This window comes from Miniopterus natalensis, chromosome 20, assembly GCF_054644295.1.
Source record: "Miniopterus natalensis isolate mMinNat1 chromosome 20, mMinNat1.hap1, whole genome shotgun sequence".
In the NCBI taxonomy this organism is placed as follows: domain Eukaryota; kingdom Metazoa; phylum Chordata; class Mammalia; order Chiroptera; family Miniopteridae; genus Miniopterus; species Miniopterus natalensis.
Genome location: NC_142100.1, coordinates 12,578,772 through 12,605,774, shown reverse-complemented (window position 1 = coordinate 12,605,774; position 27,003 = coordinate 12,578,772). Strand labels below are relative to the sequence as shown.

The window sequence follows — 27,003 nt, the reverse complement described above, 5'->3', positions numbered from 1 at the left end:
GTACCTCCCTGGCCTCTGGGCTCCAGGAAGGCATGAGTCCTTTCTAGTCCATCAGTGTAGCCCAGCACCTGGAACTGATCCTCAAATGCCTGTGGGGTGAAGAGACAAACGGGTGCCCAATTTGTGAAGAAAACCAAAGCTCAGAAGTGGCCTTCCCAGAGTCTGCAGGTCTCTGCTCCACAGAACTGCCTGTTGGGACTTCCACTGGAGGTCCTCTGCCCAATATAACACTCCTGCCTCCAACACACCAGGCGTCCCTGCCTCAGCATGCACATCCTGGGCAACACTGTTTGTTCCATATCCCTGTGGGATGCTAAGACCTGCCTCCTCTACCATGTCCTCCAAGAACTAAAGAGGCCACACTGTCCAGAAAAGAGCAGGGTAAGGGGGAGTAGAATCCATAAAATGGGACAGTGGAGTCACAAGAACAAAGACATGCAGGCACACCCCAGAGAAAACATTAGGGGCACAGGGGAAAGTGGGGGTGGAGTTATCCTCGCCCAGCTGTGAGGACAGAACTGGGTCCTGGTCTGCAAATCCTCACAGCTGGCCCCTTCTGAGATGCAAAGGAATAAAGTACTGGTCATTTAGGCCAAAAGGAGCCCCCAGGAGAAAGTGGGCCTCAGGGAGAAGGCGGGCCTTAGGAAGGGTTGGCTGCTGGAGGGCAGTTGCCTGCTGTGGGCCCACTCTGCTGGGACTAGTCACTCCAGCTTGGCACCTAGACTCAGGTTGTCCTGCCACTACCGTTTTCCACATGGACCTCCAGACACAGGGAGCGCCCCACATGCTCCAAGTGCATCCACACAGCCATGCTCTGGTCAACATGTTACATTGGCCTGCCATGTCTTGCCCCTTGTCAATCTGGTGGAGCCCTATTGATCCTCAGTACGCCAGCTCCACTCTCAGCCCCTGACCACCCACACAGAAGCAGGCCTTCCTCTCCCCTGAACAGAGTAAGTACATGGTACACCTGTCCTGACAACTTGCTACATGTGGGCAGAGAATGCCTGTGACAGAAAATAAATGAAGAGCAGGGTTTCCAAAGTTCCTAAGGAGCTGTATACAGGAGGCCATATTGTCCAAAGCAGAACTCCATACATGTGCCCTGAAATAGGGTTTTCACATTGTTTCTAGACACAGAGGCAGTTTGAGAGATGCAAACTACGTGCTTTCCCAGGGTTCCAATAGCTACTCCTCACAAAGGCCCAAACTGACACAATTTAGGACCCCTTCTCACCCAGGTGCTTGCTCTTAACAGCTGATGCTCTGGGTGCTGCTAGCCCTCAGCAACCCCAGGACCCCAGCACCCAGGCTCTACCCAAGGCTCTGTCCGATCACTGACCAGCACACTAGACACTGTAGTCTCCCTCTGTCACCCAGAACCCTGAGGCCCACCCTTGTCCAGGCTCCTATTGCCTGGTCATAGACAATGGCCACCACTCACCCCAAAGCCCATTCTCTATGCTGCCATCTTAAAATGTAACTTGGGCCACAGCTCTTCTTGCCCTGCAGCCTACAATGGCTGCCCATCACTCAGGGAAAAGCCCCCACTTACCTTTTCCCCCACCTCCCTCCTGTCTATGGGATTCAGCCATTCTCAGAACAAGCCCTCTCCCCTCCCAGGCTCTTCCCTACCTGAATGCCTATCACCTCCTCTACCTGACTGAATCTCGACCCATCCTCCAGGCCTGCCCCAGTCCTCAGAACACATCTGCCCGCCTGAGGCCCACAGCATCCCAGACCCCCGCCTGCCCTTCCACCCCACACACATCCTGCTTGCTGCAGCAGCGGTAGCACTCATCCACCCAGCTCTCTTCCCCAAACAGAAGCTGCTCTCATTCACGAAGCTTGGAACCACTGCCAACCTGGCCAGACCACAGCAGTCCCTCCCAGGCACCACCAGTTCTGAGGACACAAGCCCTATAGATGGAGTTTTCTTCACACCCCAAAGAAGCTGCAGGAAACTAACCCTCGTGAGATAGGAACCAATGCAGGGTCAGTCCCCACAGCCAGGAAAGGAAAACTAGCACCGGGCTGGCATTCCTGGGAAGCCCCCACCTTCGGCCTGACTTGTGACAGGGAAGCCACAGTGAGGAGGAACAGGGATGATTACCACAGTCCTAGGTGCTGGCTTCCTTACAGTGGGTGGGGAGTGGGCGTTCCTGCCAGGCCAGCCTGGCTTCCAGGGTTCCAGGGGCCCCGTTCCCCCCAGTCCAGTTCCCACTCCCGGCTGCCTGGCTTTATGACTTCACATGCTGAAGTCACGTGGAGATAATGCTGAGCATTCCACAAGTCCAGGCCAGCCCAGCCAGACGGCTCCCCACACTGTAAATGAGGACAATGCCTGCTGGCCCACGTGGGAAAGGGATGTAGAGGGCAGTGGCGCCGGCCACTCCTGGCACCATGGACGATGCCGCGGTCCTAAGGAAAAAGGGTTACATCGTGGGTATCAATCTTGGCAAGGGCTCCTACGCAAAAGTCAAATCAGCCTACTCTGAGCGCCTCAAGTTCAATGTGGCGGTCAAGATCATTGACCGCAAGAAAACGCCCTCCGACTTTGTGGAGAGATTCCTCCCTCGGGAGATGGACATCCTGGCAACTGTCAATCACCGCTCCATCATAAAGACCTATGAGATCTTCGAGACCTCGGATGGGCGCATCTACATCGTCATGGAGCTCGGGGTTCAGGGCGACCTCCTTGAGTTCATCAAGTGCCGGGGAGCCCTGCATGAGGATGTGGCACGCAAGATGTTTCGCCAGCTCTCCTCAGCCGTCAAGTACTGCCACGACCTGGACGTTGTCCACAGAGATCTCAAGTGCGAGAACCTTCTCCTTGACAAGGATTTCAACATCAAGTTGTCCGACTTCGGCTTCTCAAAGCGCTGCCTGCGGGACTGCAGCGGGCGCATCATCCTCAGCAAGACCTTCTGCGGGTCGGCGGCATACGCAGCCCCCGAGGTCCTGCAGGGCATCCCCTACCAGCCCAAGGTCTATGACATCTGGAGCCTGGGCGTGATCCTCTACATCATGGTCTGTGGCTCCATGCCCTACGACGACTCTGACATCAAGAAGATGCTGCGCATCCAGAAGGAGCACCGCGTGGACTTCCCGCGCTCCAAGAACCTGACGAGCGAGTGCAAGGACCTCATCTACCGCATCCTGCAGCCCGATGTCAACCGGCGGCTGCAGATCGACGAGATCCTCAGCCATTCGTGGCTGCAGCCCCCCAAGCCCAAAGCCATGTCTTCTGCCTCCTTCAAGAGGGAGGGTGAGGGCAAGTATCGGGCCGAGTGCAAACTAGACACCCGGCCAGGCTCATGCCCCGAACACCGGCCTGAGCATCGGCCTGATCACAAGCTGGGGACCAAAACCCAGCACCGGCTGCACGTGGTGCCCGAGAACGAGGACAAGATGGAGGACAGGCTGGCCGAGACCTCCAGGGCCAGGGACCACCACGTCTCCGGAGTTGAGGTGGGGAAGGCAGCAGGTACCTAGGCGCGGGGGCGGAGGGTGGCGCGCGGTGGCACCCAAGTAAACTAGGCAGGTAGGAGCTGAAGAAGGCACAGGTGCAAGGAACAAGTAAAATCTGTCAATTAAACCACTATTTTGATTACGTTCTATTAGCTTTCTTCCAGTTAGTAGCAAAGACATTAATTACTAACCACCAAATAAACCACAAAGTGTAAACAAGCATCAAGAGTGCCCCCTGAGGAGTCTTTTTCTCCAGGACTCAGTCAACTACCCTCCTTGTGGTGCAGGGGGGTCTCCAGCATAGGGGTCCAGGGACCGGTGCTCAGGCACAGGGACTCACAGAGAGGCCTTGTGGGCAAGGAGATCGCAACCACGGACCATCTGCCAGGCTCCCACTGGTCTCCTTCTGACTTGCCCATGCCCAGCGCCTCCAGAGCTTGCCGGGTACATGTGCCTCCCACGTGGGTTGCAGCACAGCCCACTCCAACCCCATCCCACACCCTCAGCTCTTCCTTAGAGTTCTCCTCCTCCATCCCCTCCCCTCCCCCCTGAGCATCCCCTTCATGCCCCAGGCAGGGACCCCAGCCAAGACCTCTGACCTGCACCCTCTCCACTGCACCCCGATCACCCCACATACAGAAGCCCTATTTTGTCACTTGTCACTCACTCCCCAAGGCACACTCCTAACAGGCTCAGCCAAGTGCTGGAAGTGGTCAGCACCTGGCCTTAGGTGGCCTTGACTGGACAGCATCTCTCTCTGCCTCCCCATTTCCTGAGGGCACCCTCAGGCCCAAGGCCACCCTTCCCTATGGGGGAAAAGCACCAAAAACCCCCACTTCCCAGTCCCAGCCTTGGTCCAAGCTCACCTGCTAAGCCCACCCCCAACCCCCTTGGTAGGTCACAGGGCACAGCCAGGACTCGGCCCCAGGGAGTTTGTAAGAACTCACTATTGAGGAATGCAGGCTAGCAGTGTCCAGGCAGGCAGCAGGCCCCGCACTGGCCTCTAGAGGATATCGGAACTCAGGGAGGGCAAGAGGAACAACGTGGTACACAAGACGGCCTAGCGCAGGGCTGGGTGTACTTGAAGCAAGACTCCAATCTGAGGGATCCCAGGTTGCCTCCCTGAGCAGCAAGCCCCCAGGGCACAATCTGACCCCACTTGAGGCCAGAAGAGATCCATTTGGCAAGCAGCCATGGTCTTGGGGACCCCTACCTCCATGTGAAGCAGATGGCTCTGGGCCTCCTGGGGATCAGGCACCAACACAATCAGGCTGCCGAGCAATGCTGGCTGGTTGTACAAATGGTGCTGTCAGGTCTGCATACAGCCAGGCCCCATTGCTTGACACTGTGGCCCAGGTTACTGTTACCCGGGGCGACTACTGGTAGGAGTGATGAGGTGAGATTGGTGACCCAGCAGCCTAAGACCAGCAGTACCTGGAGCACTGGGGGAAAAGGGCAGGAAGATAGAGACAGCTTGACCCACCTGAGCTGGAAACCAAGTGCTTGGTCATGGTAAGGCCACCGGGAAGGTACCTCATGCAGGAATGTGGCCTGACACCCATGTAGGACCGACCCACGCAGCCCTGTCACTAGCCAACCATGCAGGCCAGGCCTGGCTGGGGAGGCTGCAGACCTGAGCCCAGAGCCCCAGGTGAACCTTAGAGGCTGAACACCCAAGGGGTCCGTCCTTCCCTAAGAGGAACAGAACTTGGGATGGGGAGGCAAAGGGGACCAATATGCTGTGAGCTCAGTTCAGGTTTTAAGCCCAAGAGTGCCACAGAAAGTGATGCAGATGGTGACAGGAAAGGCGAGAAACCCTGGCCCTCGAAGGGTCACCCCATACAGCAGCTTCCTCCCATATTCCTGAGACCCCAATGCAGGATGAAGGGACAGCCCTGCAGACTGTGCTAGGTGTTCTTTAATTCCTGTTAAATAGAAATGGGCAGGGGTTCCATAGAAAAAAGTACCAGCAAAGCCCTGGGATGCACCCAAGGGCCATGGGGTGGGTCCTGTGCCAGGCTGGCTGTGACATGGCACCTTTTCTCCTGTGGCTCCTGGGACAGTCACTGCTTTTGGCCCGGGCCTGGGTCCCCAAAAGGCTGGAGTCCTCTGCTGAGTGGACAGCTGCCCTGCAGGCTCCACAAATATCCCATGAGCCCAGCCCGGGCCTGGCCCTAGAAGAAGTCTGAGGCTTTGCGCCGGGCAGGGAGCTGCAGCAGATTGTCTGTGATGGAGGCCGGGTCCTGGCTGAGGGGGGTGCGTGTGGCAGAGCCAGGAGCTGGTGTGCTCGTCGGGGTCTGGGGCCCGCCGGCCGGGGTCTTGAGGTGGGTTGAGCGTGCTGGGGATGGTGTGTAGCTGGCCCGCAGGGCCCGGTCTGTGTACTTGCTGGCTGTCCTGCTCACAAGGCGCTGCAGGGCTGGGGACATGGCTGGGCTCAGGCCTTTGGGGGTGAGGCTGGGGTAGAGGGGGTGAGCAAGAGAGGTAGGATTAGGCCTGATAGGGCACAGCCAGCAACAGGGCCTGCCACAGCTCCACAGAAAGACACATGGGAGACTCGTGGTCATTCTGGGCTGAGGACACCAGTGGCCTGACATATAGCAGTGTGGCCAAACTTGAGGTGGACTGCGGGTGCTGCTGCCCTTGGCCCTGGGGCTGGGGTGGACCCCAACTTTCTCTAATGGGAATGATGACACCCGTCTTCACAGGGCTGACAAAAGCTCATAGTGGGACAACAGGTTTTAAGGTACCTTTTAGGGATGTGCCTAAAAAGAGGCTGAAGAAAAGACGAAGGGGGCCTCCACATCCTGGTTCACACAGGGCCTCGCTCTGGACCAGAGGAGCTACCACAGGGCCCACTGAAGGACACGTGGGATTGCCATGCAGACTGAGTGTCCACACTCTGGGGGTGGGGCCCAACGGGAGCAGGAAGAAACCCCCACGAGTGTCAGGCACCACTTACCTGGCCAGGTTCTCTGTCACTCTCCGCAAGGCCTCCTGCTTCTTGGCCCGGTTCTTGGCAGCAGCCTCATTGGCCATCTTCAGCCCCAGCCGCTCCCTGCGGCCTGGCTCCAAGATCTACAAAGTAGGTGTGTGTGTGACCTGGGCCAGCTGGCCACTGAGCTGGGCAGTCCCTGGCTGCTGGAGGGGCTGACTCTTCACCTGGCCCCCATGATCCCAACAACCCAACATCACCCCCCCGAAAGTCCCTGAAGCCCCCAACCAGCTAGGCCGAGCTGCCCACCTGCAAGGGCCCAGCCTACCCCTGCCATCATGGTCCCCTCAAGGCCAGTACTGCTGAGTTAGGAACCTCATAATATTTTAGAAAAGAAGAGGTCTTGTTTTAATCTGCTTCTCTCTAATTATCATTCCAGTCTTTTTTTTTTTTTTTAATATATATTGACTTTAGAGAGGAAGGGAGAGGGAAAGAAAGAGACAGAAACATCAATGATGAGAGTCATTGATCTGCTGCCTCCTGCATGCCCTCCACTGGGGGTTGAGCCCGCAACCCGGGCATGTGCCCTGACCAGGAATCAAACCATGATCTGCTGGATCCTAGGTCGATGCTCAACAGCTGAGCCACGCCCAGCCTGCCTATCTTTCTGTCTTTATTGACCTTCTGTATTTCTTTTGAGAACTTTCCAAAATGTGTCTTTGGCCTATTTTTCTAACAAGGTCCTTACCTTGTCTTTTTTTGGTTTAGCTTTTTTTTTACTTATAGGAGCTTTACCTATATTGGTTATGTTAAGTTTTGCTATACAAATTTCTTTTCAGTTATTTGTTTTTAGTTTTACGTATATTTTCAGCTGTACTTCTGTTTGTCATTTCCATAGAGAGTAAGCTAGACATCATTTCCTTTGTCATTTCTTCCTTTGCTTTTATATTTACAAAGTCCTTTGTACCTTAAAATCAGGTTAAATGTTGACCACTATTTTCTTCTTATTGTCTTAAGCTTATTGTTTTTATATTTAACTTCTCCAAGTTCCTGGAATACATTCTGCTATACAAAGGACCTATTTACTTCATTTTCGAATTACTACTCAGCACATTTGAGTTACCATCCCTGACACATTCTAAATTCTGACTTGGACTGAGGTTTGTTTCAAAATTTTTCTTCTTTTCTATTGACCTGTAGGTTCTGGGACCAGTGGCACACTTCTGACATATCTATGGCTTTAGTATCAGACAGTACAGGCACCTCTCTGTCATTCCTCTTAAGTTGTTCTTGGTTTTCCTAGAAACCCAGACAAATTTCAGAACCAAGGTATGTGTATGTTCTGTCTGGACATATTACTTCTCTGAACTACTCAAGGCAGGACGAGCAGTACTACACTGGGGAGGCCACAGGGCAGGGCTCACACCCTTGGCGGGGGGCGCCAGTCAGTGGTATTCTCCTGTGGTTTCTTTGCAAAAGCTGAGTTATTCCTGGTTATTCTAAATTTCTGCTGCTACAATGAGTGACATCTCTTCTTCTGTTGCATTTCAAACTGATCACTGCCAGCATTTAAGGGACTGGTTCAAGATGACTGACCCAGCCTCCTAACACAGGCCCTCTGCATCAATCCCAGGCTCCAAGCCCAATTCTTCGGGGTTTAAGAGCATATGGACTAATCCTGCACCCTTTGTCTCTGTGACAACACCAACCTCTGTCTCCCTCAATCTCCCGGCACCCCACAGTTGGTACAGACAACAGCCTAGCAGCCGGACAACAGGACTGCATGCTCCCAACTTTTGGGGCCTCTCTTCCTCCTTTCACACCATGCCAGTCACTCAGTTTCCCCAACAAACTGCATGTAGACCCGAGCATTTCATCTTCCCAACACCTCTCTGGGGCCCTACCTGCCTGCCCACTTGCCCACACCATCCTGGGCCACCCCCATCTCTGAAAGAGGCCTCTCTGTGTAAGCACACAGTCCTTCTGAGGACACACACCACATCCCATGGAACGCTGGGGTTCTGAGACCCTTTCCAGCCCTCAGGCCTGCAGCACAGGTGGAGCCCTGGGTCTGCCTCTGAGACTACCCATCATCTTTGAGCAGCCCCATCCTCTGGGGCTGCAGGCTCAGAGAAGCGACAGCCATTCCTTGCCTTGGTGCCTTGACCCCACCCCAGCAGTTCCTCCTTGAAAAACCATCCATCCACCCACACCCGTCCTCACTGCCCTGGCCCCATTCAGAAGCACAGTGCCTGAGCAGGTGTACAGCCTACACATGGCTCGGCCCACTGGTCAGCTCTGCTTTGACCAGTGGCAGCTGGGCCATCCTCTGTGCACTGAGCTACAGGTGCTCAGGAGACCACACATCTTCTTGGGGTCCCATCTGTGCTCTCCTCACCATGACCCACCTTGAAGGCTGGCCCTGGTGTCCTGTCCACATAAGGGGTTTCTGATCCTTCGACTCTCACGGGTGTGTTCTCAACCTCTCCCCAGGTCATCAGCGGAGACTCGTTCACACCTGCAAATGGAGAACCCAGAACCACCTCAGGCTAGGGGGCCAAGGTGGGGGCACAGCCCAGGCCCTGCCACCCACTGCAACCATCCCCCACCCCTCATGCACACTCCAGCTAACAAAAATCAAGGCTGGCTGCTGGCCCTCTCCTTCCCCAGGACTCTGGAACCCTAGCATCTCTGCCCTTTGAGAGGGAAACACCGAGGCCCTATGGGCCCAAGGCAGGCCCAGGCCCCTATAGCCATGGGGCTTAGCTTGCAGGAGGGGAGCTCCCTAGAGAGGCTGGGCTGGGTCAGCGAGTCCCCCTTCTTGGCACAGGGTCAGGGGAGCGTCGTAGGTGTCACTGAGGGTACCCCACCCCAAGGGAAGACAAACTCAGGGGCTTCCAGAGCTGTCATATCTCCCAGGACTCTGGGCAAACCTGTGGTGCCTCCACATGCCCTAGCCGGTGTCATTGCAACCAGCTCCCCAGACCACAAGGGCCAGTGCATGGGTGGGCAGAGGGACAGCCTGTGTGCTATAAGACCGTCCAAAGGCTCACACACCTTCTGTGTGAGGAGATTCAGGGCTGAAGCCCAGAGACCCGTCCTTCCAGTGCTCTCTGGAATTAGGTTTGTCAGCACAGTACACCTGCTAACATGAGACCCAGAGCTAGGAAACATTACCCCAGGACTTAGGGGACATCAACCCCCAGTGCAGGCCAGTGACAGGAGGTGGGCGGCCTGAGAGAGGGCATATGATCCTGCAGCTCCCCCTGAGGCCTACCTTGCCCACCCACACAGGCCAGGCACGGCCTCTTGAGGCCCCAGGTATACCCAGCCTCACGGACAACAACTTGCCTTCCACGCATGTTGACATAGGAAGATGCCTGCCTACAGCCCACTGGACTACACTGCCCTCACTGCAAATCAGGCCCCAGGCCTCCCCCTGCACCCCTCAGCATGCTCACCACACCGGTCTATCCAGCAGAGCCCCAACACCCCTGGGTCCAACAAACTCAGTCTGAACTGCTCAGCTTAGGGCGAGGAACAGAGACCACCCAGCTAAACAGATCAGACCCCACACATCTCAGGTCGGGTCTGCCTGAGAGTCCAGCCCTGCCCTTGTGGATGGGACACTGGGTTCCTGAGTCACACAAGGTAAGGCGCAGACCCTAGGGGAGTGCTAAGAATGGCCAGGGCATTCTGAGCAGCCCACCTCCCCCCAGGCCATCCCATAGGTGGGCCCACTTGGCGTGGGCGCATTTCTCACCAGGGGCAGGAGAAGGGGTGGCAACAAATCCAAATCCGCCCACTCGAGGGGATTCCTGGGGGATCAGCTCCTTGCCATCAGGGCCCACCTTGCCCTGTTTGTGCTGGAACAAGCAGAGAGGCTAGTGTCAGGGGGCCCAAGACCATGCTCTCCCACTGGTGGATGGGCAGGTGCACAGGAACAAGGTGGAAACAATCCCCTCCCCTTCAGGGCAGAGCTGAGGCTCTGTGGCTGGTAGTCCCATTGGGGAAAGATAGAGAGGATCTGGTCCCTGCAAAGACCTTGAGGGCCTGTCAGAGCAGGTATCCAAAAAAGGAAGCTCCCCTCAGCCTCCCTCTCCATGCAGGGTGGGGTTCGGCCACACTCCACATGGAGTACTTTCAGGAGCTACTAACTTCAGGCCCCTCAGGGCGCTGCACTAACTATGGGTACCTGTGCTCTGATCTCTTCCCATAAGGCCCCTGTAAGAGCCTCCAGAGCAGCCTCCCCACCTCCTGTCTCCCATCTTCAACCCCATGACCACCAGAGGCACAGTCACATAGAAACTCCCAGGCTCGGAAATCTCTGCTGTTTGCCACACTGTGTCCCCCACCCCCAGCTCTGCCTGGTGCAGGAATGCAGGGTCTTGCCAGACTGGCCTGGCTCGTAGTATTTGACTTTGTCTCATACCCTTGCCCCCCAAGGGAGCTGGCACAGATTTGGACACCTGGAATGTGTCTGACAAAGCAGCGCTCCAATGGAAGACCACATGGGTCAAGAAGGCTCGGGACCCTGCCACACAGGGGCCCCAAGTACGTCTGAGCACTGCTGAGCTCCGTCAAGCCCAAGAACGGTCCTTACTTAGGAGAAATAGTCAAGATCAAAGAGGTCATTTCTGCCCACAGTCAGCCTGCTGTTGGCTCCTGTTACTCACTTGGGCATTGAGGGCAGCAGCCTGCTGCAGCTGAGACCTACTCAGGGCTTGGCTGAAGGGGTCCCTGAGGAAGCGAGTATTCTTATGCACCACCTGCCGGGGCTTCTTAAACAGCTGCTCCTCGTCAGGGACACCTGGAAGACCAAGGAGAGATGACAGCAGGTGTCAGAGGGATGGGTAGGCCCCACCTCCGCCCCATGCTCAGGGCGTGAGAGAGGCCAAGTCACTCCTTGCTAAACAGAAGCGCGGAGCCTACTTCAGTATCCACATCAGAGAACCTGAACAAAGCTGGGGAGGGCCTCACTCCCTCAATGACTTCACACACAGACCCACCTGCGCCAAGACAGACCAGGATCCCTCCAAGGCCCAGAATACAAGAGAACACAGACACACGCCTTGAAAGCCAGATCCAAACACACAGCCCCGCCCACACTGCCTGCTCACCCTCTGGGTAGTACATGAGGGAGTTCTTGGCCTTGTATTTCCAAGTCTCTACACCGGCCTGGCTGCTCTCAATGGCCTGGTGCTCTGCCGATGGGAGTGCAAGATTATCTTTCTGCCTCTGCATCGTGTAAGGAAAAGTGAGGGTCAGAGAGCCCCAGGCACTGTGTCCTGGCCCTGGGACCCTCTCCCACCCCCAGTAAAGGGTGCTTCTGCTCCTGTACCCAGGCACACCTTCTCAAACTCCTCTTCTGCCTGGTACAGCCAGGCATGGCGTGCCCTGCTCTTCTCCTTGGCCACCTCCATGATCTCCTGGAAGGAGGCGTTGTCCTCGCTTGTATACCGGCTCAGGAAGACATCCAGGCTGGGCAGGGGCTCCTTCTCCTCCTCCTCTCCAGCCTCTCCTGCTCAGGGGTACAGGTGGGGTGACACAGAACCATAAATGGCAGAAACACAACTTTGTAGTCTGTCAGTCCTGGGAACTGCACTTACCTACTCGCATCTGGTCCTGTGTCTGGTTGTGAGAGTCCACACTGCCAGACAACTCCCCACCTAGGGGCAGAATCAACCACCCCAACTGCCCAGGGAGCCCTCAGGGGCTCTCCTCAGCTGCTTGATGCTAAGTGAAGTGTGCAATCTGACTCAGACTGGAAGGGGAGCATCCAGGTGTTAGAGAGAGAGCAAGTGATCACAGAAGGTCTTCCCCCACCAAAACTGTGCCAGTCCTGTAGGACCTGCCTCCAAAGCCCAGGCTCCCCATCCATCCCTGGGATTTCCTTACCCCAACTGCTCCTCCCTTTCTGGTACCTGTGGTACAGGTGGGTGACTGTCACCTAAGTATCCTGACCTACTAGTGGACCTGATGGCAGAGACCCCATGTGACCTAGTGCTCTGGATGTGGCCTCACAGGCACTGGGCCACAAACCCAGCCGCCACTGAGGTGGTGCCATTGCACTGTGCTTGGCGGGGCAAACTTCAGCAAGGCTGTCAAGAGGAGAGCCTTTTCTTCCACTCTAGTGACAGTCTTGACCACCTACTACTACCCATCAGACTGTGCAAAGCACAGTGGGGTCAGAAAGATGAGGACCCAAACCCCATTCCACCATAACCAGCTCTGAGACTTGCAAAAGTTACTGCTTCCTGAGCTTCTATTTCCTCACCTCTCATTGTGAATGACGATGGTACCACTTAGGTTACTGAAAGGATTCCTGTATTTATCGACCACTAAGAGGTACTTAAAGAAAAAGTATCTGCAAATTGCCAGTGACTCATGTGCCATAGTGCAATGGAGAGTCACTCTCCAGGGATACAACACAATGGACTGTGTTCATGGCAGAAACAGCTAGGTTTTAAAGCAGAAAACATCACGTTTGTGTGGGCATACAGGGCACCTACGTTAGTACATCATACTGTAGACCAAAACCAAATAAAGAACAGCATCTTGTCCATCTGCACAGGCACTGACATCCTGCTACTGACGAAACCACTGAAAGACCCATGAGGAAGTCCTATAGCATGTGGTACACTAACAGGCAACAGGGCTCAGAATGCTCTGTCCCAGGAAGACACCCTCGTAAAGTTGAGATGTATCATACACAATTCAGTAAACGTGTTGAAGAAAAAAACTTATTCATTTGTCCTTCCTGTTTATGGAAGGCCGCAACACACCATGCACTGTTCTAGATGCAAAGTATATAGACATAAGCAAGACCAAGAACCTGTTCTCACGGAGGGGAGAGACAATAAACAAATAGCGATGAGAACACAAAGCCAGGAAAGCACAGAGCATCAGGTCAGGGGTGATGTGACTTTACACTGGGAGGTCAGGAAAGGGTTCCCCGAATGGGTAACATCTGAGCAGAGACCTGGAGAAAGAGAAGTGAACCATGCAGTTATCCAAGGGAAGTGGCCAACTTGGAAGAAACAAGTGCAGAGGCCCTGAGGCATCTTAAAGAGACAGCAAGGAAAAGAGCCCTCCGAGGCCCATGAAGCCTACCAGGCAGGGGCTGGCACACAGTAAGCAGGCTCGCAGAGGAAGCAAGATTCCCATACCACAGAGGACCAGAGGTTCAGTGACTACCCCGCATTTGGGAACTGGACCCAGATCTTCTTGGGACAGTGCTCTTTGACCTGATGGGTTGTCATTTAGGCAAGGAGACATTTCAGGTACAAGATGTGACCTGCCTCCAAACCACTCTCACAGGGTGAGATTGCCTGGCAATCCTGACTATGTGACAGAAAGAGAGCACTCACCATCACCATCCTCCAGGCCCCGGCCCCGGCCCCGGGGCTTGTGGCCCACCACTCCAGTGCCTGTATGCACCTCAGGGGTTTCAAATGTGGCTGGAGTCACATCTGGGGGAAGGGAGAGAATGGGGATTAGAGTGAGCTAGAGGCAACAGTTCAGTGGGTGTTCCCATCTCTGCCACCCACAGGAGTCCTCTTACAGGGCGGCGGGGGCTCTCGGGACATCTTGCCCAGAGCAGAGCCAAACTTGATGGCAATCTGGCGCATCCGTTCCAGGTCTCCATTCTCCTCAGCCTCCAGATATTCCTTCTGTGCCTGCAGCTTTTCCACATCAGGAAAGAAGTCCCTCTGGATGACTGTCTGGAGGCCCTGTCAGGAGAGATCAGAACAGGAGTCAGAGCTGTCATCTGGGTTCCCCCACCTCTGTCAACTGATGTACATGCTAAGGCCATTGCTGACCACCCACCCCCTAATGATCTCCAGAGCTTAGGGGCATTTTGTTTTTTTTATTAATCCTCACCCAAGGATATTTTTTCAATTGATTTTTAGAAAGAGTGGAAGGGAGGGAGAGAAGAGGGGGAGAGAGAAATACTGATGTGAGAGAGACACATTGGTTGGTTGCCTCCTGCACGTGCCCTAAGCAGGGCCAGGGATACTTGCCCTTGACTGGGAATCAAACCCGTGACCCTTCAGTGTGTGGGCCAATGCTCTAACTACTAAGCCAGCCACACTGACCAGGGTGGGGGCATTTTCTAATGAGTATAACATCCCTCCCTTGGCCAGTAGCTCAGTTGGTTGGAGCATCCTCCCAATGCACCAGGGTTGCAGATTTGATCCCTGGTCAAGACACATGCAGGAGTCAACCAGTGAATGTATAAATGGGTGGAACAACAAGACGATATTTCTCTCTCTCTCAAATCAATAAACAAAAATGTTTTAAAAAAACATTTTAAAAAAACAAACCACCATGGGGCCTTGCTGCAACATCTAACAACACTAAAATGCTCCTCTGATTTTCACGAAGCCCTTCTCTCTCCCCTCACCAACTGGTCATTCTCATTCTCATTTGCAGGCCCCACCTCCACACCAGCTGGACCAATGTGAGAGTTGCCACCTTCAGTCCAACAGCGACCTCCTATTTCCAATATAAACCCTTTACCTGGATGAATTCTGCCAGTCCCCCCCACCCCCACCCCCAGCTGAGATCCCCAACTCTCCAGCCAGACCTTGCTCCTCAGCTGCACATCTCTGCACCCAACTGTCCACTAGTGCCACTTGCCTGCTGTATAGCCTGGAGGCCTCCCAAACTTAACCAGTCCCAAACCACACTGACTTCCTCCAATCTCCGAGTCAGCTCCTCCTCCTGCCTGTGCGGTAGGATTAAGACCTATTTCAAGATGCTGTTACAATCGCAGCCTCTTTCCAGGATCCCCAGCCTTTGCACTTGCTATTACCGCTCTCTAAAAAGTTCTGTGCCACTAGCCTTCCAAACTTATTCAAGCTTTAATAAAATGTCTTGTTTTCCTAACCCCCCACCACATACGAGCAGAACCGCCTCCTCTCCCCCGACAACGCTGCTACCTCCATCAAAGACACCCACCCCCTTCTGCATTGTGCTTATTTGGCGTTCGTACAGTCCAAGCCCCAAGGGCAGGGAATCGGGCTGCTCCACCTCCGCGAGGGGACCAGAGTGCCACAACAGGTGAGCGGGTACCCGAGAGGAGCGCGCGGGGGGGTCCCCAAAGTCGCTAGCGTCCGCACCGAGGTCTTACCTCGATGTACTCTTCCTCGTCCAAAACCCGCTGCTTCCTCGTCGCAGCCCCGGCCTCCCCTGCCGCCCGCTTTCTCCCGGGCCCGGAAGCGGTGGAAATCGACAGGGCCCGGGGAGACGCACCGGGCGTCTCCATCGCTGTCCCAGGACTGCTCAGAAGGCGCGTCACTGCGTCAGAGGGGTGGGATTGTGCTGGCTGCACAGGCGCTTCCACCAGTTGGCCAATGGGAGAACTGCGCGTTTCGAAGGCCGACCCGCGCTCGGCAATGACGTCACTAAAAGCCCTAGTCCTGATGGGAATTGTAGTCTTCTACCCGCCCCTCGCTGTTCATGTGTACCTGCGCTGTGGGCACTAGGCGGCGCTGTGGTGGTTGTGGGGCGGTTAAGGGGCGTGTCATTCAGGCTAATCATAATAAGTTCCTGCACTGACTTAAGGCCTTGGAATTCCAATTTCTTGCAAGCAACCACTGCATATGCTTCTATATTATTAACAAAAAAACACTCTCCAGAAAAGTTTGTTATATATGCGTTTCATAGCTTTTATTCAAACTTTATGCAAGAAAAGAACCCTAAGACAATTGTTCCTTGATAGTTATCTAACAAAAAAAAGAAAAATATGATGGTTAGATAAATATCTAGTTAAAAATTATCAGGTCACTAAATGTCAGAGTGGGCTTCCCAGAAGAGGGTTAATTCTCACTGAAGTGGCCCAGAAAATTGCCTAAGCATTTTTCAGGACTGATCACTTATTCTCAAAAGGAGGTTGTAAATTATGTCATACAAGTAAGTGTGGCCCCAAAATGATTTAGTACAATAGACAGTCATTCCTTTATTCACTGGGGACTCCATGGTTGGAGTCCTGTCCTCATTGGGCTGACAGTCCAATGAGGAAGACAGACTTTGATTAGGTCATCCCATGAACAAGCTTAGAACTGCAGTTGACCGGAGCAAGAAAAGAGTTTGTACTTGAGGAATCTTAGCTAGAGGCAGTCAGGGGAAGTTTTCCTGGGCAGGACTTGATTGCAGATCCAGATGATGAACAGGCATTGATCAAGTGGAGAGGGAAAAGCATGGGCAAAGAGCAGCAGGAGGGAGAAGAACTTTGGATATGCAGAGTACAAGGAGCAGTGAGGTGTGAGTTGATGCCAGAGAGGCAGGCCAGGCTGCATGCAATGGAACCTTGTGGGTCATAGTGAGTTTTGTCTTTTCTGTAGGGGCAATGGGAAGCCTTTGGAGTGCTGTAGGCAGGGGAGAGGCAGGTTCAGACTTGCAGACTTTATGGAGAATGAATTAAAGAGGAACCAGAGTGAATAGAGGTAGCAAGACTGAAGGTGGCTGCAATGGTCAAGGTGCGAGATGGAGGTTTTCATTAGGTTGGTGCAATTGAAGCTGGTAGAAGGTAGATTCTGGGATTGCTTTTGGAAATGAGATCAATTTGCTGTTGGCCAGTGTCTGGTAGGTGAGTGAGAGGAGGGGGTGGGGTGATTGCCTACCTTCTAATTCATGCACAGGGGAAGAGCTCAATTTCCCAGGACAAGGTGACTTAGAGGAGCTGTGGGCTTCCAGGTAAAGTAGTCAAAGGAACAGTTGGACATAAATATCTAGTTCAGGGGAGAGGCCTGAGCTGGAGATGTAAATGTGGCAGCTGAGAATGGAAAAGATAAACCAGGGTGAGAATAGAGGGGAGAGCGGGGTGCCTGGGACTCAGCTTCAAGGACACCTATGTTAACGGCCAGCTGTGGAGGTGAGCCAGCCCAAGATCAGCTAAAGGGAAGGAGAAAAATCAATAGGGCAATGTAGCCACTGGTCCCTTGAAAGGGGAACTCTGATCCTGGCTGCCCCACACAAGGACAAATAACCATTCAGCTAAGGAGAGCAAGGGTCCTGGAACCCAGAGAGACGAGGGTGTCCCAGCCTGCAGGGGAACTCTGTGGGCAGACTGTGCAGTAGCCAAGGATAAGGCCAGGGTTCAGGGAAAAGAGCTTGGTGACAGCCAGAAGTGTGCATCCTGGGAGGTGAGGCAACAGCTGCTGTCTTGGAGGCATCTGGCAGTTTTAGGGCAGCCCTGGCTGGGAACACTATGCCTGCTGGGTGTTACTGAGCTGGCCAGCCTTGGACAGTCCCAAGAGCTGCAGCCCTGACTTCTGTGACTTTTATGGATGAACTGTGTCTCTTACCAGATACTCCTCCCAAACTCCCTCCAGGACCTGTGAGGAGACAGAACAAGGTCCTCAAGCCAGATGAGGGGAATGTTAGATTCCTTGGGCCCACTGTTTGGGTCTACTTGGGGAACTGAAGTCTTATTTCCACACTATCCTTCACCCCAGGTGCAGGATGATAGAAGGGATAAGAGACATTTTCCAAGGCAGTGTTGGGGGTAGGTCTCCCCAGTTGAGCCTCCTCTTGTCCTACAGGGTGGCAGAGATTGACTGCAGTAAGGGAGGCAGACACCACAGCATGGAAATCCCCACCCCTAGGGAGGAAGCCAAGGACCCCCCACCTACCCATAAAGCAGCACCCAGAGGCCAGTGCAGGCCCCCAGGGTGCCAGACCACTATTGGTGGGGCAGTCTGCTTTGCTGAGGGGCACCCTGGTGCAGGGACTGGGTACTCACTGGGCTGTGCTCCCCAAGACAATCTGGCCCCCCACTCCCTGGGAAGGAGCGAGTAGGGGCAGGTTCCGGCTGGGTGTGAGAGTGAAGCCAGGGCAGACTTCAGACTTCACTGCTTTTGTGGTGTTTTTTAGTTGCTGGTTTATTTTTCGTTATTGCGATAGGTTCATAGAAAAGGTCTGAACACGGAACCCAGTGCAGTACCTTCACGCTGGCAGCAACCCCAGGACGCACAGACTCCACCCACCCTGCCTTGGAAGGGTTGCAGGCCAGGTCCAGGCAGAAGAGAGGAGGGCGGCACGCTCGTCCAGGAAAGAAAGGAGGATTCTAGGTCCCCTACTGACAACGGTGGTTCCTGCCCTGGGGCAGGCGGGGTTAGTGCTTGGGAAGAGGGGTCCGGAGGCCCACCTGCTCTGTGCCCCACGCCCCTACCTCCCCGAGAAGCTTTCCGTCGTCCAGCCCTCTGGCCATTGGGGAAGGGAGCGCACCTTGGGACTCGGTGTTCTCTCCTTTCTCCATCAGGTGACGCAGGGACACACACGACCCTAAAGACGGGCTCCGGCGTCCAGCACTAGCTCCAGGGCACAGGAAGCTGCGCCGACGAGAAAAGGCGGTTCTCCCTCAACTCCTTTTCGGGCAGAACTGCCGACTCTCCGAGCCCGCCTGGACGCCGCCAAGCCCGGGGGTAGCTCGCAGGGGATCAGCAGCTCTCCTTGGGGGGCTTCTTGGCTCCGGGCAGGAGCCTCGCGGCCGCGGACGCTCGCTTCTGGTGTCGCCATTTGGCCCGGCGGTTCTTGAACCACACCTGAGGAGGAGGGAACTGCTCAGGCGGGACGGGCGTCCCGCCGCGGGGCTCCCACAGGTGCGGGTCCCGACGGGCGTGCGGGAGGACGAGGGCTACGAAGCCGGCCCTTGGTCGTGGGACCGGAACCCCTTTCCCACTCGGACCAGCCACCCCTTCCCCGCCCCTTCCCGCCCCCACCTCCGACCCGCGGCGCCCAGGGCGCCCCTCCTGCCGCTCTGCGCTCTTCTGAGCTTCCCAAATTCTGGAGCTGAAACGCGCGCCTCATTTGCCATCAGAGGAAACTAAAGTTTAAAACAAAGGAAAGGAAAACCAGCCTCACCTCCCCTCTAGTTCCAGCGATATCTTCCCACAGGTGCCTGTCCCCGCCCGTCCCTAGCAGCGGAACCCGCCCCTCGCCCCACTGCGGTGCGGGGGGCCTCCCGCCTCTCCTCCCGCCCCCGCCCCTGCCCCAGGGCCGTCCTTCCGGAAGGAGGAAGGGAGCCAGCCGGCGCGGACCCTCTGGGACCCTCTGGGACCCTCTGGCAGCCCCGCCGGCCCCCCCACCTCCACGCGCTCCTCGCGCAGGCGGATGCGGCCGGCCAGGCGCTCGCGCGTGCCCACGTCGGGGTACTGGTTCTGCACGAAAAGCGCCTCCAGCGCCTGCAGCTGCTCCTCGCTGAAGATGGTGCGGTGGCGCCGCGTGCGCCGCTGCGGGCCCGGGCCACCCGTGCCGGGCAGCGCCCCGGACCTTCCGGGCGGCAGGGCCAAGGCCAAGGGCGCAGACGGTCCCAGACTCAGCGGCCACGGCAGCCGCGCGCCTGCGGGGCGAGGGCGCGGTGAGGCGCGGGGCTGGGATCGCGCTGCGCAGCGACTCGCCGCCACCCCGGCCCTCCCACGCCCGCGGCCGGCGCCCACTCACCCAGCCCGGCGGCCGGCTCCGGGGGCCTGCGGGGACCGCAGCAGCAGCAGCAGGCGCAGGGGACAGCCTCGGGCGCCCCGGGCTCCCCGGGCTCCGCTGGGCTTTGGCGGCCGGCCGGCTGCGGGGGGCGGGCGGCCCGGGCCGGGGGACTCGGCTCCGGCAAGCTGGAGAGGATGTGCTCGATAGAGAAGGGGCAGGGCCGCCCGGGGCCCCTGCGGCTCGCCGCGCCCCGCGCCGCAGCCATGCCGGCTCGGCCCGGCCGCCGCCGCCGCCGGAATATATACGTCGGGGGGAGCGCGCCCTAATCCCCGCGCCGGGCGCCTGGTCCACGCGGGCTAATCCCGCCGCGTGGCCGGGAGCGCGCTAATCCCCGGCCGCGGCGGCGGGAAGCCCTGCCCCGCAAGGTTGCGTGGGGTGGGCCGAGCCTCGGGGAGGGGGCCCGCAGGAAGCCCTGGCCCCCAGGTGCGTCCTCCCGTCGGGCCATGGAGACGGCGCTGGGAAGGCACCGAGGGCGCCTGCCCCCGCCCGAGGGGCCTGGCCATCCTCGCCCTGCTGCCAGGGTGGCGGCCCGAGGACGCCCCGACCCCGGCAGCCCTACCCCCCGAGTTTGGCGGCGCCTCCTGGCCCGACGCTGGATCCCCTCCTCCTGTAGCCACGGCGGCCAGGGCCGCGCCTCCTCCTCCTCGGGGCCCTCCTGAGGATAACCACCGGGTCTGGAGACACCCACCCAAACTGCGCAGTCTCCTAGCCCCAAAACTGCTGGGCCCCAACCTCAAATGGGGCCGGGCACCATGGGGAACACCACGATCCCACCAAATTCTTGGGCCTCAAACCTCCCAGAGCTTCGCAGCCAGGTCTCAGCCTCCTGGGGGAAATAAGGGCGAGGGCAGGAGCGATGTCAGCTCATCACCAAACCCACAACCGCCTGGCCCCATTCCCCCAACTCGCTGCCTTCCCTCCTGGGTCAGGGGAGCCTCTACAAGCCCTAAATCACATGGCACTAGCTTTGGGACTGAACAGTGGGTGGGAGCTGGAAGGACCTGCTGAGACTGACAGACAGCGTGTCATAGAGGAAGGTGAGGGAAATGCCATTGGAACATGGAGGGAGGAAGACCCTTATTACAGAGCCGCAAGAATTTAGCAACACCTGCTAAGAGCAGGTAACAGAAAATTGAAAATGCACCTAATAAATTAGATGATCTAGCTAAGGAGTTGCCCAGAGGGGATGTTGAAGGAGCTGCCTGGCTTCTTCTAGTGAGTGGAGAGGAGAGAACTGAGCTGCAGAGGGAAAAGTTCAATACAAAGAAGCCAGCTTACTGATGTAAACACACCCCAACTGAACCCGCTGTCATAGTTTCTGTTTTGTGCCACTCTTACTGTGTTCCTGGTGAAAGCAGCCCCTCCAAGGCCCAGAACCTAAAGTCATGAGGATGTGAACACAGAACTCCGCTGGGTCCCTGGGAATACTGACAGACAGGGCTCCCCACCTCCACCCCTGCTCCAGACCCATGTTTTCCAGGAATTGGAAACCCAGCACCATGTCACACCGGTTCTCTAGGTGCCTCTTCCCTCAATTTCCTTGTCTCTGAAATTCTGTTCAGGTTGTCCAAGCCCCAGAGCCAACCCACTCAGCTGTTTGCTGCAGCTGAGGAGTTCCTGTCTCCCTTTCCTCAGCACTTATCCCTCCACACAACGTGGATGACGTGGTGCTCCCTAGAAGCCCTGCCCTTTGGGGACTTTCCCCTCACCGCTGCTGTTCAGGGCCCCCTGAGGTGTCAGAGGCCACATGGAGTGGCAGCCACTTGCTCATTCAGCTTGCTCGTGTCCTCTGGATTTGCTGGGAGCTGATCTTGGCAATGCCTCTTCTATTGTGTGACAGTACCTTAAGCTTTGGTGGCTCTGACAGTGCCCAGCTCTGATGAGCCATTTTGGCCACATGGTCACTTGATAGCCCAAGGTCAGATGCTCAGTTCCTGCCAAGGGCCAGTAACATGCCAGGAGCTGTTTTGCGAATGGTGTGTGGCATGGCCTCGTCCCAGAACCCTAGGAGTTTGCACTGCAGCTGTCCCACCAGAAACTACCTGAGACTCCACGCAAAATCTTTTTCTGCAGTAGGATTTGCCATGGACTCTGCCAGGTCACAGGCCAGGCACAGGGCTGCTTGTCTCAAAGCCTGGGCCTGCTGCAGACTCCTTTCCTGCTCTGAGCTTTACTCAGAGTTGGCATCCTCTGCCTCATCCAACAAATGGCTGGGGCGGTAGTTCCCAAGTTCAGAACATGCTGCCTCCAAAACCCAGAGAAGCCTCCCTGGAGCGTGTTCTTTCTCAGTGGTAAAGGTTCAGGGCACAATTACTTGTCCTTTACTTTGAGAGGATACTCTAGCATGGAACATGTAGCATAGGGCCCTGGACTTCTAACAACTTGGTTTATCTTTTTATTATTGAATTGTGAGAGTTCTTTATCTGTTCAAGATACGAGGCCTTATCAGATATAACACCTACAAATATTTTCTCCCATTCTATGGGTTGTTTTTCACTTTCTTCATAGTGTCCATTAAAACACAAAATTTTTAATTTTTTAATAAGGCAAATTAATTTTTTTTCCTTTGGTTGTTTTTGCTTTTGGTGTGATACTTAAGAGACATTACCAAGTCCAAGGTCATGAAGATTTGCCCCAATGCTTTACAGTTTTTGTTTTGTTTTTAAATATATCTTCATTGATTTCAGAGAGAGGGAAGGAGAAGGAGAGAGATAGAATCATCAGTGATGAGAGAGTCATTGATCAGCTGCCTTCTGCACACTCCCAACTGCAGGTCAAGACCACAACCCAGGCATGTGCCCTGACCTGGAATCGAACTGTGATCTCCTGGATTATAGGTAGATGCTCAACCACTGAGCCATGCCTGGCCAGCTACAGTTTTTTATAAACTACAGTTTTATAGTTTTAGCTCTTACATTGATACATTTTGAGTTAATTTTCATATATGATGTGAGGGTCAGCTGTCCATCTCCCTGGTCCCTCAGTCCTTGTACTCTGCCATCTTTGTCCATCTGCCCCATTGGGCCTCTCCTTCCTCTTTCTAGCTGCCCAGGCTCCAAGTGAGCTCCTCAATTTGCAAAGCTTACAGCCAACCTGGGTCCTCTTAGCCATCCTGGGGCTCAGCGTGGCGTCTGAAGATGGGCCCTCCCAGCTTACTCTACCTGCCCTCCACCCGAAGTCTCAGGCTCCTTCCTGCACAGGCTCACTGACAATCCTAGCTACCATCACTTCCGTTTCCCAGATTGAAGAGCAGGCCCAGATGCTTCAAGACTGGTCAAAGTGGGTCAGTGTCAAAAGGGAGGGGCAGGGCCTGTGGGGGTGGGTAGCTGGAAGGCCTGGGGGAGCATCAGGGGCCATGGAGGAATGGATATGCTGATGAGTTCTGAGAGACCACTGGCTTTGGACATTCAGAGACCAGGACAGAAAGGCAGGCCCAGCAAGGTCCAGGGTGGGTTTGGGGATTAGGCCCCAGCAAGTGGAGGGGTGAGGCTAGAGGGGAGTGGGGGGGCTGTCCCTCAGCATCCAGCTGAGATGGCAGCTAAGGTGGAGGTGGGGAAGGGGTACTGGGTGCAGCTCAGGGCTGGGGAAGGCAGACATGGGATGGAGGTGGGGCACTAAGGATGCCCTCTGCTCTTGGAGACCTCTTCCCTCCCTCTTCCCCTACCCCCCCTTGGGCCCTCTTTCCTGCCTTCGTCCCCGGCCTGCAGCAGGCGATGCCATCAGGATTCCCCTGATTGCTTTCTTTCATCCCGGCGCCTTTCTCTGCAGCAAACGCCTGCTAATGCCTCCTTTATCACGGAATTAGGGGATTTAGGACCTATCTCACAAAGAGGCCCTCGATAGCGGCCCTAATCAAACGCCAATCGGCCCGATCTCGAGCGGGGCTGGGAAGAAAGAGAGCGCTGGGGATTAGCGCCGACCAGCGGCCCGCCGGGCAGAGATAGCATCACCCAGCCGCAGGCTGAAGCGGCTGGGGAGGCCGGCACTGGCCACGGAGAAAGGCCTGAGAAAGGCCGGCTTAGCTGCTCGGCGCTGGGGATTCTGAAGCCATTAGTGGGGATTAGCACCCCGGTTAATCTGCTTTGGCTGCTGAATTGTCAGCAGGGAATGGGAGGTAGACACCTCAGTGGAGCAACCATGGGACCCTGCAGTCCAGGCCCTGGGGCTGTTCTCAGTTTCCCCCCTGCTGTCACCAGGCCAAGCCCAGTACTGAAGACCAAAGGAACACCATGGTTGGTCAGGCCAATGCTGATGTGTGGACCCAGACCACCAGGTGTAAGTAGAGCCTGGCTCTTGGTTCCAGCCTCTGCAAGCTCTGCCAGCCTTCCATGGAGATCAGAGATGCCTCTGCACCTCCACCCAGTCACTCTTCCCTTCTCCTGGCCAGCAGAAGGAAGGATACCTCCCTCTCCCCACTCCACCTTTGAGACTCTGGGTGTCAGCCTCCCCACTGAGCTTGGGTTCCTCAGCAAGGCACACACCCCTCCCCATCCCACACGGCCTAGAAGCAGGTCTCAGACTGGGGGTGCGGGATGATGACAGAGACCAGAACCAGAACGGAGCCACTGTTCGCAAACTGTCCATCTTTCCCTAAGGGGCATGTTAGTTGAGAACCTCTAAGGGTCACGTTCATTGATCCACTAGCTGACAGAGCTGATGTGATGCCATCTGCTGCCCTCCACCCTCACTTATCTCCAGCCACCTCTCACTAGGTGGGGCAGGGTGGGGCTGCGCAAGCCTGGGCCTCCATAGCTCCCAGATGGGTCCTTTGTCTGTGCCTAACTTTTCCATCTGAGAAATGGGGCTGGCTGAGAGGAGGAAAGGTTATCCAGGAGGTACCACGGTCCAGCTGTGCAGCCTGTGTCCACTGCTGCCTCCTGTAGGGGACACCCACCCAGCCCCTACTCCTCCTCTTGGGTGGCAAATGACAGACTCCCACAGTGGGGGACTCAGAGGGGTGACCCTGAACCATAGGGCTTCCCCGGCCTCCTCCTCCATGGGGATGTGGCAAGGCCACTGCGCCTTACATGAGCCCATGGAATGGCAACAGGTGGCTGGACTGGAGCTGGCCAGTCAGGCAGAATGGGGAGGGGTCAGCAGTGGAGAGAGGCTGATGGCGCCCTCTTGGCCCCTGGGCCTATCTCCTTTCCCATGGCTGAGACTGGGAACACGAGAGCAAAAGCTGCAGGGAAGGAAAAGACAGTGGGAAGTCCTCCCTTCATGTACTTAGCAGTGGCAGTGGCCAGCGACTCCCTAGCCCAGGCTCTGTGGAGGGACACGGGTGAGCCACAGACCAGGCACTGCTCTCTGAGAGCTTAGGTCTGAGGACACAGGAGAAGGGAACAAGCCCCCCACACCTGCACATATGTCCGGCAGGACCTGAAGGACATTAATTACAGGGTCGATGGTGAGAAAAAGTGTTGAGGGAGAAGGAACGGTGGTGCGCAGCGGTCTGGGGGAGAGGGCGGGCCGGCCTTGGGACACAGGCATCTCCAGGTGGGGGCGGTGCTGGGGCGGGGTGTCCGCTCGGGCTGGAGCATCAGGAGGGGCCCTTGGCAGCGCCCAGCGTGGGCAGCTGGTCATCGGGGCAGGACTCGGGGAGCGGGGCGTTGGGGGATTGCAGGTGAGGTGGGGGCGCTGGCGGTGAAACATGAGGACCAAGAGACTGGAGGCAGTGAGCGTAGAGGAGACCCGGCAACCCAGCCGCGCTGCCCAAGGGCCGAGCGCGCGCCCGTGACGTCATCAGTGCTCGCCGCGCCGACTTCCGGGTGAGTGCTTTGGCTTCCCCGGCTCCTCCCCGAGCGCAACACGCCTGGGGGAAGGCCCCGGAAATCCTTCTTCGGAAATGGGCCCGGGGAAGCCTCCTGGGTATCTCCCACGCCCACGGACCCCGGTCTCCGCACCTGTGAAGCCGGGGGCTGAGAGAGGCTCTGATGGTCTGCGGCCTTCAGCAGCTGGCCGGGGGGTGGCGACCCTCCCCTCAGTCCTGAGAGGCACAGCCCCTCTCCCGTGACCTGATCCAGCCCGCACGCTAAGCCCCCGGGTCACGATCGCGGGCAGTTGATTTACCTTCCCCTCATCACAACCCTCGGGGAGCCTCCTAGGCACCGGAGCAGGGTGCCTTGCCAGGTGACAGGCAGCGGGGTGGAGGGGCTCGGAGGTGCGGGCCGCCAGGGGCCAACTAGCAGGCTGGTCAGAGCTTCAGGGGCGGCAACCCGGTCAGCGTGCAGAAACTGCCCAAGGCCGCAGCAGCTTCCTGAGGCCGTGCTTTCCAGCCCGGGGTTGCGCAGCAGCCACTGCAGGCATCTGAGCAGTGCTTGGGGGCAGAGGGGGCGGCATGGTTTATCGCTTGAGGTCACTTCAGGAGATGACACCCCTGTGGCCAAGTGGGGCCTTCCAGGTCAGGCCCAGGCCAATGGAGGATTAAATGAGAGGCAGGTGTGGCCGACCAGGCAAGGAGACAAAGGTGACAACAGGGAGGGTCAGAGGTCAGGGCCTGGCCCAATTTGAACTGAGAGGAGGTTGCTTTCAGGGATATTTGCCAGGTGGGGGAGGGGAGCTACATGGCCACTCCGGGGACCACGGTATTTTCTATAAATCACCCACACTGTTAGCCTAGGCTGTGGATCTTGATTGTTCTCTGCGGTCCTCCCATGGTTCTTTGCAGCCAGTTTCCCACTGTGCCTGCATCTCTGCCCTTGTCCTGGTGTGCCTAGTCCCTGTTCCGAGGTTTTGTTTTTTTTTTTAAATATATCTTTATTGATTTCAGAGGAAAGGAGAGGGAGAGAGAGAGACAGAAACATCAACCATGAGAGTCACTGATCGGCTGCCCCCCGCATGCCCCCGACTGTGGATCCAGACCACAACCCGGCACGTGCCTTGACTGGGAATCAAATCCTGATCACCTGGATCCTAGGTCCACACTCAACTGCTGAGCCACGCCCGGCTGGGCTGTTCCGAGGTCTTGAGGCAGAAGCTCCTTAGGTCCCCCAATTTTGTGCCCCTTACACCGCCGTACCCCCTCCGCCCAGGGAATCTGAAAACACATAGGAAGTAGAAAGTCCAGAGGAAAATACTCTGGCATCCTCAGCTAAGATTGTGTTTGCTGTTAA

At 56.4% G+C, this 27,003-nt stretch overlaps 3 protein-coding genes across 3 annotated transcripts; 1 reads left to right on the top strand and 2 right to left on the bottom strand.

Annotated features, from left to right (window-relative positions):
• Positions 1–2,403: 2,403 nt before the first annotated feature.
• Positions 2,404–3,495, top strand: TSSK2 (testis specific serine kinase 2). Its single transcript, XM_016204266.2, has one exon. It carries the CDS (start codon positions 2,404–2,406, stop codon positions 3,493–3,495), a length of 1,092 nt encoding a protein of 363 aa, XP_016059752.1.
• Positions 3,496–5,371: 1,876 nt separating this feature from the next.
• Positions 5,372–15,678, bottom strand: ESS2 (ess-2 spliceosome associated protein). Its single transcript, XM_016204267.2, has 10 exons — positions 15,540–15,678; positions 13,968–14,136; positions 13,774–13,875; positions 11,755–11,924; positions 11,524–11,641; positions 11,080–11,213; positions 10,167–10,269; positions 8,812–8,921; positions 6,431–6,546; positions 5,372–5,925 (listed from the first exon to the last, which is right to left on the bottom strand). Exons 1-10 carry the CDS (start codon positions 15,672–15,674, stop codon positions 5,646–5,648), a joined length of 1,437 nt encoding a protein of 478 aa, XP_016059753.1. The 5' UTR covers positions 15,675–15,678; the 3' UTR covers positions 5,372–5,645.
• A 3,171-nt stretch (positions 15,679–18,849) lies between these two features.
• GSC2 (goosecoid homeobox 2) lies at positions 18,850–20,249 on the bottom strand. The gene is made up of 3 exons (XM_087828600.1): positions 19,853–20,249; positions 19,498–19,751; positions 18,850–18,954 (listed from the first exon to the last, which is right to left on the bottom strand). The coding sequence occupies exons 1-3, from the start codon at positions 20,094–20,096 to the stop codon at positions 18,850–18,852; spliced, it is 603 nt and encodes a 200-aa protein (XP_087684726.1). The 5' UTR covers positions 20,097–20,249.
• Between the last annotated feature and the right edge of the window lie 6,754 nt (positions 20,250–27,003).